General features: G+C 41.6%; 1 protein-coding gene across 2 annotated transcripts in view; it reads right to left on the bottom strand.

Annotated features, from left to right (window-relative positions):
- The window catches only part of HENMT1 (HEN methyltransferase 1), a 1,010,665-nt gene that overhangs the window by 604,493 nt on the left and 391,786 nt on the right, over nucleotides 1-14,386 (bottom strand). For both annotated transcript variants that reach the window (XM_044086068.1, XM_044086067.1), the window contains exon 3: nucleotides 8,068-8,180. In XM_044086068.1, the coding sequence (XP_043942003.1) occupies nucleotides 8,068-8,180 (113 nt within the window). The remainder of the gene's footprint in view (nucleotides 1-8,067; nucleotides 8,181-14,386) is intronic.

Raw genomic sequence — 14,386 nt, forward strand, 5'->3', positions numbered from 1 at the left:
CACTGGTTTTTAGTCACTCACTGTCCTTGTGAAAAGTTAGGTAGGGAGATTTTGAAGATAGGGCATGTAACTCAGAAATTCTCCTGGCAGAAATGATAGCCACCAGACACAAAAGTCTTCCATGATAAAAACTTAAGATCAACCCAAGCAGCAGGTTCGAATCAGGGCCCAGTCAAAGCCCTGTAGCACAACAGTAATATCCCAAAAGCAGCAAGAAGAAATCGCCCACTGCCACACTCACATGCCCTCTCAACACAAAGAAAAATATCTAGTTTCTCTCTATTTTTTGGCGTACCAAACAACTGCCATGTTGTCTGTCTGAACAGCTAACACACACAAAGAGAGAGTGTGTCCTAAAAGGCCTTAAATGCTAGGAGGACTGCTCTCATCTCCAATATAGTGATGTGAAGGCAGGCCTCTGTTTGGGACCACGTACCTTGTACTGTCTTTCCCAGATAATACCCCACCCCCATCCCATCTGGAAAGCATCCATGATAACTGTGGCTTGAGGGGAAGGAAGAATATAAGGCCACCCCTGTAGAACATGTGGAGATTCTAGCCATCACTGTATGCGATTCTGCAGATGTTTGCTAGAATCACTTGAAAAGACATGGGCTGTTTTCCTGATTGACCACTGAACTGCCAGAGTCCACTGAAGAACCCACATGTAGAATTTGGATTAAGGCATTAATGTGATAGAGATTCCCATGGACTCTAGAAAGTGAAGAATTAGTCTCACTGGTGGCTTCTGGAGAGATAAGGTTCCATGGGCTTATTGGTGAAGGGAATTAATTCTTGTTTGAGGGAGTTTTGCTATCTGAAGTATTGTGTCCAAAAAATGTTTTGATGATTTCTAGAGACTGGACTATTGAAGTACAGAGTCCCTGGCTTGAACAGTATATTCCTGGAAGGGGTGGTTATGAACCAGTTGCCCAAATATGGCAATATCCAGAAACCCTGCAGTCGTAGACAAGCTGCTACTACCACCATACACTTGGTAAACACCCTGGGGCTTGTGGTGAGACCAAAGGCAGAGCTATGAATTGGTAATGACCATCTCCCACCAAAAAGCAAAGGTACTTCCAACAAAGCTGCCTTGGCATATGCAAAGTATGAAAGGAGTTCAGCCAGGCACAGCATCCTAACATTGCTACAGAAGTTGCTGATATGTGTGTCTCTGTGACACTTCATATACATTTAGTTATCTGCACCTCCAAGCTTGTCAGCAGTTTTACTAAACTTGGGAAAGTCTGTCCTCAAGTGAGCATAACAGCCTCTCGAATGACAGTTTCTTAGTCGTTAAGGTTCAAAACCAGTATCTTGAACTGGATTCAGCCACACCACCCCTACAAAATGTCACTTCAGTGCTGGTATATTTTTAAAGGGTTACAGGGGACACAGTCCCCCACAATACATTTTGCGTGAAAGTCCTAATTTCAAATGACTGGGATTCAGTCGTGTGAGGCAGTATTAGGTTACAAGCTTTAATGACACATTCTGGAGCCTAGGCTACATCTTCTTGCATTGATCCAAAACCCTAGTAATAATTTAAATGTCTCAAGAAGTGTTAACAGACAAAAGTGGGTGAGGTCTGTTTTTCCAACATAAAATTCATGCCCTAAGCTCTGGCCACTCTCCATCTGGGAAATCTCAAGTGGAGTGCACCCTTCAGAAAATGTATCACTAGCAATCTGAACACCATTGCATGTGTGTGTGTGTGTGTGTGTGTGTGTGTAGGGGGAGGGGGCTAGAGACAAGCATGTAGAAACAGCTTAAAGATGTACCTTCACAGTGGCTGAGCAGCTCAGACAGATACTGGAAAATCAGTCAAACATCTGTTTGCTGTGTCGATTGGTTCCTCCTTTATCCCCAGAAAGAGAACCTTTTCCATTTAGTTAAGTATTATTTCCTTGTACTGGACCTTCTGGCTTCCCTCATCAGCCTCCCCCGCACTTCCACCTGCTCTCTGCTGGACATCAGCTCCCTCCTAGCCAATCAGCCCATTAAATTTCCCATTACCAGTGTGAAGGATAACTGGGAGGGGCCATCTGCCAGATAGCCATTAGGTAAGAATTAAAGTGTCTGAATGAAGCCTTATCCTTTCACGCACATCCTGTGAAATGCTAAGGAGGGGAACATACAATGGGCTGCAGTGAAGTGTCCCCTCACCTTCACCAGGGATGCTCCTGCTCAGGCAACTCCACCTCTACCCTTGAGGTATTAGTAGTGGTCTCCCCAGTCACCACCATGGAAACTGCACCACCCAGCGTGTCCACAAATACATGCATCCCTCCCCATCTCCCAGGGAGAAATGAAAAGGCTTTGCCCCTTCAATCCTCTCCATCCTACCTGCCTTCTCCAGTAGCAGGAATGCTAATGTCAGCTGGGTCACAGTCAGGACTCTGTCCTAACAGAGGCAGGTTAATGTCCCTCTTTTTTTTAGCATATCCTCAGAAAAAAGGAGGCCACAGGGCATCAAAATCATATCTTCCAAGATGCTAATATGAGCATGGACTGTTTGGGTTTTATCAGGGACACCCTGCACTGCAAAAAATCCAAGAAAGTCAGTAGAGGAAACCGCAACCACGCCAACACTGTAGGCGAAATAAATCGCTAAATAGAATTTTTATTAACGTTCACAATATACACTCTTAAACGTTTTCGTCATGCAGTTGCTTGACTTCATCAGATAAAAAACTGGGATTTCAGCTCATCTTATATAGCCTTAATAAATTGATAAAACAATTAATCAATTAGTATTTAAAATTTAAAAATGGTAAACATCCATTTTAAAGAATCCTTAGTTTTTAAAAACATATAAAAATTCTTATAACATTGATATACTTTTGTGTTAATAAGAATTAACATATTTTGTGAATTTCATAAAATTGTTAAGGTTTATGTTAAAATATATATAAAAATAATGAATATTAATAAGTAATGACAATCAAATGAACACAGATAATCTATTATACTTATATAATGCTGTATTAAATATATATATAAATTATGTATATATATATATATATATATATATATATATATATATATATATATATATATATATATATATATAAAAGAATTTGTTACATGGAACTTGATGTAAATAAATGATATCTTGTTATTATATTCTGCCTGCTTTAAGCTTGAGAAGTGGAGCAATAGAAATAGTGTCATTTAAACCTGGGGGCCTGTTAGCTTCTAATGTTATCTGCCAACAGGTTTCTTTATGTTCTAATTTAATTTCCCAAGGTCCTCCCCTATTGTCCCTGGCCATCATCTCAATAACAAAAAATAAAAATTTAGCAGATGTACATGCCAGAGTGTGGCGGTATAGAGCATTGTTAGAATTGTTCTTAACTATCTCAAAATAATGTTCATAGATCCTTCTTTTTAGGGATCTTTCCGTTTTGCCAACATAAAATGTTTGGCATTGTTGGCATGTCGCCAAGTATATAAGTCCCTGGCTGTTGCAATTGGAGTAAGAGGTTGTCCTAATCCATCTGTTTCTGGCCATTAAATAAATGTTGTCAGTGTTAGAAATAAATCTGCACTGTGTACAGGTTCCACACTTGTAAGTGCCCTTGCGCTGATTTGAATATCTATTAATAACAGTATCATGTTCAAGAATATTCTTAATGTTGTACCCTCTTCTGTATACAACATTTACATTTTTGTTCTTGAGCTTATCAAGGTCAGTTATATCCCTAAAAGCTGCCCACTCATCATTAATAATCTTCCTAATAATATCAGAATTTGCACTATATTGGGTTACAAAGGCTTTACTATATTGAAAATCATGTTTCGAATGTTCACCCTGGCCCGTATTTTTATCTAAAATACCTGTACCCAAAATGGGCTTAAATTTAGTTGTTCTGCCTTGTAAAACCTCTTGTTTAATATTGTCAATAAACTTGTCCGGGTATCTCCTTTCACGAAACATGTCAAAAAGTTTGACACATTCTAATTTGAATTCATTTTCATCCGAGGTCATTCTTGAAACCCTAACATATTGTCCTTTGACAATGCTAAACTTTTGATGTCTTGGATGTGAACTGTTATAATGGATGTAACTATTAGAAAAAGTAGGCTTCCTATAAATAGCCAATTTGAAGCCACTGTCCAATACTGAAAGTGTTACATCCAAATAGCTGACCTTATTAAAATGCATCTGGTAAGTAAAAGACAAAAAATTTGTTGTATTATTTAAATAGTTTATGAATTCCGAAACCATGTCAGTTGGTCCTGTCCAAAAAATACATATATCGTCTAAAAATCTGGAATAAAAAGTCCAGTTGATCTGATATTTGCTATTCAAGACATATTTCTTCTCCCAGACATTCAATATAATATCAGCATAAGTGGGGGCAAAATTAGCTCCCATAGGTACAGCAGAAAGCTGTTTAAAATATTCGCCCGAAAAGTACAAAATATTATTATTTAGTACTAATTCGGCTAGTTCAAGGGTTAGAAAAATATCATTTTCACTTTCATTAACTCTTTCTCTCAAAGCCTCAAGCCACAGTAAACCCTGTTGGTGCAGAATAACAGAAAAGAGCTCTACAACGTCTATAGTAAGAAATACTAAATTAGGGTCATAAAATTCCGGTGTTATCTTACTCAAAAATTCCCAAGAGTCCTTTAACAAATGGGATTCCCTGTCCCAAAGTATTTTTAGTTTTTTGTCGAGTAATTTAGATAAAGATGAAATAATGGAACCCTCTGCTGACACTATGGGTCTCAAGGGGGGATCTTTGATGTCTTTATGTATTTTAGGTACCCCAAAAATTGCTGGTACTCTAGGGTATTCATTTTCTAAAAAATTATATGTATTGTAATCTATAACATCCTGGTCTAATAGATCCTTGATAGCAAATTTTATCTTTTTGTATGAAATGTGTACTTCATTTATAGAAGCTGATGTATAATGGTTATAATCATGTAAAATAGCATACATTTTGCTGTCATACATGTATTTGTTCATTAGAACGATACCACCCCCTTTGTCTGGTTCCATTATTCTTATTTCAGCATTTTGACCGAGATAAGTTAATAATTCTTGTTCTGCTGCAGTTAAATTATGAGAATATCTATAATTTTAACAACTTATTCTTAGTTTTTTCTCAATTCACTGCACTGCACTGCTTTAAGAGGTTCATATGTTGAGGCAACGAGGGAAGTTTCTTCCTTTTCACCTGATTCTGGTGGGACAACTGATGCTGCATTGGTCACAGGTGGGCAATTACGATTGCTGGCCTCTCCTCCTTCCACTTTTAAACTAAATGGGGTGCAAGGGCATGGTGGAGGAGAAACCTAGAGAAACAGGCCCATCTTACCAGAAAGAAGGCATCTACTGCCCAAACCATATTTATTTGGAGCTCTGGAGCAAAGTTTTGTCAGTTGGACTTTGCTCAGAAAAGCAAAGAGGTCCATCTCTGGTAGAACTCTTTGTTGAATATAATAATGTAACTCTGTCTAGCATCCACTTGTGTGGATCTATTTAGGTTCTGCTTAACTCATTAATACCAACAGTGATGATGGCACTGTGGTGTTATTCACACCTACAGCAGTCATATGGGTTGCTTCATCTCACTCAAGCAGACAGCATTTGAAAGTCAGCCTCATACAGTGCTTTTGTTTCACTGTAACATAATCAGAGTATTACATTTGCAGTATTCAATGTCACAATTAAGAGCATCAACTGTTGGAATTACTTCAGCTGACCAAGAAATCCCACTCAAAAGACTTTCTCTCACATTTAATGTTCCTTCTGAATCACAGCTCTACAGCTCTAGATAACTGAGATACAGCCTGTTGTCAATTAGGAGTGTCACACTTAATTATTTGACTGATGACAGTGTTAAAAATTTAAGTGGTCTGCCATGGACTTCTCCTGAGTTGGTATATAGCTGCAGCTACAAATGTACTTTAGAGCTATTACCAAACCTGCCAGGCTAGCCTGCAGAGGCAGTAACAGTGTGTTCTACTTTTCTTATGTACCAAATGGCAGTGGCATTGTCTGCTACGAAATGCAGAGTCCACTTCTTTAGACTGCCCCAGAAGGCTTTGAAAATCTGAACCAATGCTACCATTTTTTTATATTTATATGCAGTTTTACTTCCCTAGGATTCCAGGTGTCCTGCACTTTGAGGTCAAAGGAATATGCCCTATTCTATGTCCAAGGCATTAGAGTCAAGATCTGATTTGGGAGTGGTGGTCTGAAGGACATATCCTTGTTCTTTCTGACTTGTTTTATTCACCATTCCATTTCTCTCGTCATGCAGGGTATGACTGGGATAGTATACTCAGGGCAGTGAAAGTGCTAGCCACATGTGGAATACTTCTCATGTGCAGTATGTCTAGAGTAACCACAACTACAGTGAACATCTTGAAGTCCAAATGTTTGGAAACTTTTCTAATAGTAATTTTTAGCAAACATGCTTTACGGCGGACCATTACGTACATCTTTCATAGCTTCCATGAAGCTATAGACCTATATGCTTCCAAAACCATGATCACCATTTGTATGCTTGAGGGCGCCAGTGGTATTAAGGATAAACACCTTTCATGTCTGAAAGAGAAAAGGAGAAAGATGTCCTTCCTAGTGAAGCATTTAAAAGAATAATTATTCAGTTTCTTTCTTGTTAAACTCTGATTATAAACTTAGTGACACCAAAATCACCATACTTTTATTAAGCAACTGCTTCTTATGACTAATAGTGATCAAATTAAAATTCAGATGAAATTCATAACCAAAGATGTCCAGTTCTAACTCCAAAGAGCAAATAAAAACATGTGCATCAGCAAAAGTAGATTTGTTTCTTTAGGCAGTCAAAAATACCTAACAACATGTGCAGTAGCAGTGTTTTCAACATAATGTGGCTGAATCCTTCTATTCCTACGGTTTTCAATGACTGGAAATGAAGATCAATAATAGGTTCATAGATTAGTACTAAACTAACTGCCCTTGTGGGCCATTTTAAGCCTAGCCAATTACTCCATGTGAGAATCAAACCATGCACCTTGTGTTTGTAAGGCAATCACCTTAACCATTAAGGCCACCCTCCTTCCCTCATGTTTTTCTAAGTGCTTTTTTTCTGACCTTACCCCAATGAGCAGTGACCCTGGAGACAATAAAGAGATAGGGTTTTAGCTCCCCCCCCCCGCCAAAAAGTAAAATAAATTGAAAAGAACATCTTAAGAACGGATCAGTGCTGTGGCCTATTCACTTATTCAATCACAAAGACTCTAAGTGACCAAAATTACAATGCACACTGCAATATTAAGATGCTCTGATCCAAGATAATTTGAATTACTGCACAGCCTAGAGGATACAACAGAAAGATTAATACGATTTGACCACTTCATCTCACTCTTTATTATATATCAAAATATTAGCGCTAGGGCCGGGTCAACAGCCATAAGGTACCCAGGCCACTTTCTCATAGGATATTTTAATTCACAATCTAAAGGAGCTCCTGCCCCCTACTGCTTTCAAAGCCCACCTTTAAACTGTTCACTCTTCATTAAGAATACGCCACTGGAGGCAACTAGATCCTGGCTCAGTTTATTTAACATTAGACAGACATGAAACAGAGCCAGAAGAATACAAGATCCCTCAGTGGGTTACTGTCAGTGTAGAACTACACTGTTAAATGTCTGTAGACAGTGTGCCACAAAGAGTATGTCTGCATACAAGTGTGACCAAAGATACGCACACCTATACAGGTAGGTTTCTAGGTATTTACTAGGCTAATGACTTCTGAGGGCCTTTTTAAGCCTAGCTACGCTTCTCAAGGTGAGAATCAACCCATCCCATGTGACAGTGAGGTAAACACCTTAAACATTGTACCAACCCTCAAACCCTCATTGTCTGCGTGAGCCAGTAGTTTGCATTACCTGTAAGCCTACTCTTGTCTGATGTACTGCCCTTGATACTCCGTTCTGACAAATGTTACTATATCATCATCATCTGAAAAAGAGATGCCCCAATACATGGGACTAAACAAAAAATGCAGTCTTAAAAATAAAGTTCACAGTTCTTCATGTTTATAGAAACACACTTACATTTTCTCCTGCATGACATTGGCATCAATATCTAATCCAACAAGCAGCTCAATACAACGGAAGAACTTCAATTTCCATAAAAGGGAACAATCAGCACAACCCAAGTCTGCAACCTACAATATTAACATAAATATGTGAAGTTCATTAAAAGGAAATAAATTTGCAAAGGAAAAAAATGTAACAATGTCAAGCAACAGCTATCATTTCTTTTTGTGAAATTAATAAAAGCTGATAATCCTATAAATGTATCCCTGTGGGTGTGTGTGTGTGTGTATAAATACACATACACATATATATATATATATATGCTTTAATATATGCATTTATGAAGCTATAGTATGAGGACAGTATCACATATAGAAACATGCCCCAGAAAGATCCTGGTGAGCTATGATGGTTCTAGACAAAACTAACAAACATGCCAAAAGTGCTAAGGATCATAGGAAGTTGCTAGGCTATTGGCCCCGAGGCCCTTATAAGCCTAGCCAGAGTTTAGCCCATGCATAGACAAATCAGCACCCGATGCTCCTGTCCAGCACAGACATGGGTGGAATCCCAGGGATGTATTTTCTATTTCCCGTCCAGGTATCCAGGTTCCGCTTAAAAAGGGATAAAGAGGTACTCTGCTTGACATGGAGAGGGAGTCCATTCCATAGATGGCAGAGTCTCTAAGACACAAATCTGAGACTCTAACAAGTCCTATTGATGTCACAGACCAGGTTGAGTCTGCATGTGTGGGTTACTTGAGTGAAGCGTGACTTGCGGATATGCAGCAGTCCCATCAAAGCGGGGTACGAGATTGCGTTGTTCATAGGTTCATACTAGGCTATCTGCCCTAGGGCATTTATAAGACTAGCCAGAGTGTGTTTGGCTTTCGCCACCCATTTTAAATGAACTTTGCTATGCCCTTTTTCGAGGTTAATATACTGTGCCTCTGTCTAACAGTGACACAGAAGTGATACCCGGGGTAAACCTACGATCTCCCATCCACTCATCAAGATTCCTCTTGAAGAGAGTCAATGAGGGACTCTGCCTAACCTGGACTGAGATTTTATTCCAGAGGGAAGGGAGCCTCTGGGTTATGAATCTGTCCCTCCAGCATGTCCTATTTATTTCAGTGTTGAGGTTCAAGTCTCTCGAGCGCGTAGCTCGATGGGATTTGCATTTTCTGAGGTGCAGCATGTCCATTACTTCCGGGTTGGACATGGCTTTATACGTCAGGCACAGATCGCCTCTGAGCAGGCGGTATGCCACTGAGTAGAGCTGGAGTTTCTTTAACCGGGCAGCATATGGCATCTGTTTGAGCCCTTTGATCCTCTTGGTGAGGTACTTTTGGGGTCTTTCCAGTTGCTGCAGGTGTCTGGTAAGGTACATCCCAAAAGGGGCATTGTACTCAATTATGGGCCTGATGAGGGATGAGTAAAGAGGCATGATGACCTCCCCTGATCTAGATGTGAATCCCTTCATGATTAGGTGGGCTATATAAAATGTTTTTCTAACCACTTTGGCCACGTGGTTTTCAAATGAGAGATTGCTATCAACTTGGGTCCCCAGGTCCCTAATTACTTCTTCAGACTTAATGGATTACCACCTATGTGGTAATTTGTGGGCACTTTGTTTTGCCAAAGGGGATGACTATACACTTTTTGGCGCTTAGCTTGAGGCCATGGCTCTGGCACCAGTTGTCTGTTTCTATGAGGCCCTTTTGTAGGATGCTTGTGTTGGCTGGAGAGTCGATTATGGCGCCTAGTTTGCAGTCATCTGCGAACTTGGTCAGCCACAGTCCTTCCGTGTTGGCCTGTACCTCCGAGAAATATATACCGAACAAGAGAGGTCCCAGGACTGAGCCTTGTGGGACACCACTTGTAACTGGTTTGGAGTCTGACATGGCTCCAGCAATTCTAACCATGTGGGTTCTGTCCTTGAGCCAGTTTGCAACCCATCTAGTGTCATATGGGTTTATATTTAAGCTGGTGAGCTTATCTATAATGCCCGAGTGGGGTATTGTATCAAAGGCTTTTGCGAGGTCCAGGTAGGCTGTGTGGACCACCTTCCCCTCGTCAATGGCCTTGGTGACTGTTTCAAAGAAATCGACCGGGTTTAAGAGGCAAGATCTGCCCTTAACAAAGCTGAACTGGGTAGGATCCAGTGTCTGTAGGTCCCCAATATCTTTATTTATGAGGTCCATGATGATCCTTTCCATAGCTTTGCAGACCAAGCTAGTCAGGCTTATGGGGCGATAGTTTCCAGGATCCGTTGAGGCACCACCTTTGTGGAGAGGGACCACTGTTGCTGTACGCCACTCTTTGGGTACATATCCTGTAGTAAGGCTGAGACTGAACAGTACTTTTATGTTTGGGTTTAGCTCTTCTTGGAGTTCATGTAGGACGCAGCCCGGGACACCATCTGGTCCCACTGATGCTGTGATTTTTTGCTTTGGAGAGGGCGGCTCTTATCTGAGATGTCAGGGGGGCAGCACTCTGCTGGGATAGATATTTGCCCTTTTGGTGGGGAGGGGGGGAGAAGTTTGCGCTGAACCTGTCAGCTAGGATGTTGGCAATGTCTGTGGGTTTGGTGTATTTTTTGTCATTTTGGACTAATTCTGAGCATATCTGGGAATTCCCACCCAGGTTCCTAACATAACTAAAGAAAGCCTTGTGATTATCCTTAGTGTCCTGTGCAATTTTTCTCTCGAAGCTGGCCTTAGACGATTTTATGAGTGCCCGTAGTTTTTTGCTAATACTGATCAGAGATGCCTTCCCTTTTTGGGATTTTGCTCTGTCATGTAGTAGCTTCATCCTTCTGTTGTATAGTTTGTTTATGGCTGGGGTCCACCAAACAGGACGCCTGCCTTTGGAGGACTGGGTCTTGGTTTTATTTGGGATTGCATGATCCATGCATTCCTGAAGGTGTTCATAGAATGCGTTTATAAAGGATTCTGCGGTCTGGGCCATATTTTCCACAGGCCCCGGGGCTTTGAAGGATTCCACCTCGGTTTTGAGGAGTGTGAAATTTGCTTTAGAGAAGTTTTTCACTGTGGTTTTCTGGGCAGGGGGTGGGGTCGGAATGTGAATATCCAGTGAGATTAGTTTATGGTCTGATCTTACCAGTGAGGGATACACTTCTGTTCTGGAGCATAGAGCCCCCATGTTGGTGATGATCAGGTCCAGTATGTTTTCCCCTCTTGTGGGAGTGGTAACAAGTTGTTCCATAGCATTTGAGTTTATAAATTCTAGGAACCTTTGGGCTAGGGTGTTGGAGCTAGAGTAATGCTCCCAGTCTATGTTTGGGTAGTTGAAGTCGCCCAATATAATGGTGTTTGGAGAGACCGTCATATTTTCCAGTGTTCTCAGGAAGGCTGAGTGGGGTTCCTGGGTTTGGGAGGGTGGTCTGTAGCAGGCTATAAACTGGAAGGCAGTTTTACCCACTGTTAGTTGCACATGGATATTCTCTGATGCTTCGTGCTGTGACACCAACCTGGAGGTGTGGGTATCTTTGATGAATATTGATACTCCCCCCTCCTTTTGTGGTTCGGTCCAAGTTTTGGGGCCGAAAAGCATGGTATGAGGTATAGCCTGGTAGTGCTGGGGTGCTCTCGGGAGCCTTGAACCAGGTTTCTGTTACTGCACAGATATCGATGTTCTCCATGCTAAGGAGAGTTTTGAGTGCGTGCATCTTGAGGTTTAGACTTCTGGTGTTGAGTAGCATTACTCTTAGTTTCTTATCCCTTGTGATACCTATGGAGGTGGGTTTGTCTTTTGAGCCTTGCCTAAAAAAGGCACTACGGGGGTGGCAAGAGCCTTTGCCAATATCCAAAAGCCCAGGGGTGACAGGTGCAAGCCGTCCCTAGCGAAGCATCGTGGCTTGTCGAGCATGTCATCCCAGGCTGACAGGCATTGGATCCCCTTTGAATGACACCAATACTTAAGCCAATTGTTGAAATTGATCATCTTGTCTTCATATTGTGGCATCATTCTTGGTGAGGGTAAGATGCTACTCAAGGTCAGGGTCATGCCGGCCTGGGCTACATGCTCAGAGAGCTCCTCTATGTCTCTTTTCATGTAGTCCAGGGAAGTACGCCTCAGGTCATTCACACCAGCATGGACAATGACCAAGTCATATTTGTACTTGCCTTGGAGTGACCTGAGTGCTTGTGTTATGTGGCGGATCCTAGAGCCCGACAGGCAGCTCACCGTGACCTTCTCCTTGTTCAGCCTGGTGAGCGGGATGTCAGTGTGCCTGACGACAGAGTCACCTATTACAAGTGTATCAGGTGTGTTGTTTAGCCTTAAGGGCTGTGACTGTTCGGCACACTGGCTTTGTGAGCTATGTGTTGCACGTGTTTTGTTTTGGGGTAGCGGTTGCTTGGGTGTCTGCTTTGGAGGTCTCTGCTGCTTAGGCAGATTTTTATTTAGAGCCTCAGAGTATGTTTTTGTGTGTTTATGTGTTCGGTTTGCTGTCGTGGTAGGTCTATGTGAGACTGGAATTTTAGTGAGTGTGGTTTCCTTCTCCTCCTGACTGGTTACGCCAGTACTGAGTTGAGAGAGCTTAGCCTCCAATTTGGCTATATGGTTGCATCTCTCACATGTGTTGGAATTTGTTGGGAGGAGAAGAGGGTTGTCTGTGTACATGAGGCAGTTGTAACATTGCCTCAAGATTCCCAGATTCACCAGCTGGACCAGAGAGGAGATTGACAACTGACCTTTGGACATGCTAGAATAGTATTGGGAATTCCTTTATAATTGAAAAAAAAGGGCCAATGGGGAACAAGGTACTCAAGGGGAGTTTGTGAGGGTGTAGTGCTTTTAATGTTTTAGTGCTGACTTATATAATTGCTTTAGTGAGCAAGTGCCAGGCTTTAGAGTAGGAATAGGGTATTTATTATGAGAACTAGATCAGTTCTAAGGGAAAAAGTGAAGAGCAGACTTTGTGGAGCCGAGAATGGTTTAAACCCAATTATCGCGCAAAGCCGCGCCAAAGCGGGTTTTATACAGGGAGACTTGAAAGAGATAGAAATTGGCCCAAAACGGCCAATAGACTACCAGATTCTTGTGTTGGGAACACTCCACCAGGGATAGATAGGCTGCTCTAAGCTCCCCACTGCCACTGGTGAACAAAGAAGCCTCCCTTTATCCAAGAAAGAAAATGGGCAACACAGGAACTTTCCAAAAGTCCAGAATACAGCAAAGCCTGTATTTGGACTACTCTAGGTCAGGAAAGACGGGAAACAAGGCTAATTTTTTTGTTTTTTTTCTTTTTTTCAACAAACAGCAGGAAAATGCAATAAATATGTAACACAGGCTAGCGCACTTGAGTATGTAGCCTCAACAGGTATATGCAACAAACAGGACCAACTTTAAAAGTGCAGGTGCAAAAACAACTTTAAACAGTTTAAAACAGTTCAAGAAGCAGAAATACTTGCAGTTTAGCTAGATCGGACAGTTGCCCAGGTAGTAGCAGGAAAAAAAACACTTTTACCAGGTTAGTAGTTGCTCTTTTAGTCTCTCTGCTGCTAGCACCACTCTGCATGACCACGAGGAGCTTGGCTGAGTAGTAACAAGCGCAAAAACCGCGCCAACGCGGGTTTTATACAGGGGGACCTGAAAGAGCTAGAAATTGGCCCAAAACGGCCAATAGACTACCAGAGTCTTGTGCTGGGAACACTCCTCCAGGGATAGATAGGCTGCTCTAAGCTCCCCACTGCCACTGGTGAACAAAGAAGCCTCCCTTTATCCAAGAAAGGAAATGGGCAACACAGGAACTTTCCAAAAGTCCAGAATACAGCAAAGCCTGTATTTGGACTACTCTAGGTCAGGAAAGACAGGAAACAAGGATAATTTTATTGTTTCTTTTCTTTTTTGCAACAAACAGCAGGAAAGTGCAATAACTATGTAACACAGGCTAGCGCACTTGAGTGTGTAGCCTCAACAGGTAAATGCAGCAAACAGGACAAACTTTAAAAGTGCAGGTGCAAAAACAACTTTAAACAATTTAAAACAGTTCAAGAAGCAGAAATACTTGCAGTTTAGATAGATCGGACAGTCGCCCAGGTAGTAGCAGGAAGAAAAACACTTTTATCAGGTTAGCAGTCGCTCTTTTAGCCTCTTTGCTGCTAGCACCACTCTGCAGGACCACGAGGAGCTTGGCTGAGTAGTAACAAGCGCAAAAACCACGCCAAAGCGGGTTTTATACAGGGGGACTTGAAAGAGCTAGAAATAGGCCCAAAACGGCCAATAGACTACCAGATTCTTGTGCTGGGAACACTCCTCCAGGGATAGATAGGCTGCTCTAAGCTCCCCACTGCCACTGGTGAACAAAG

This window comes from Protopterus annectens, chromosome 10.part0, assembly GCF_019279795.1.
Source record: "Protopterus annectens isolate FY-2018-M chromosome 10.part0, PAN1.0, whole genome shotgun sequence".
Lineage (NCBI taxonomy): Eukaryota > Metazoa > Chordata > Ceratodontiformes > Protopteridae > Protopterus > Protopterus annectens.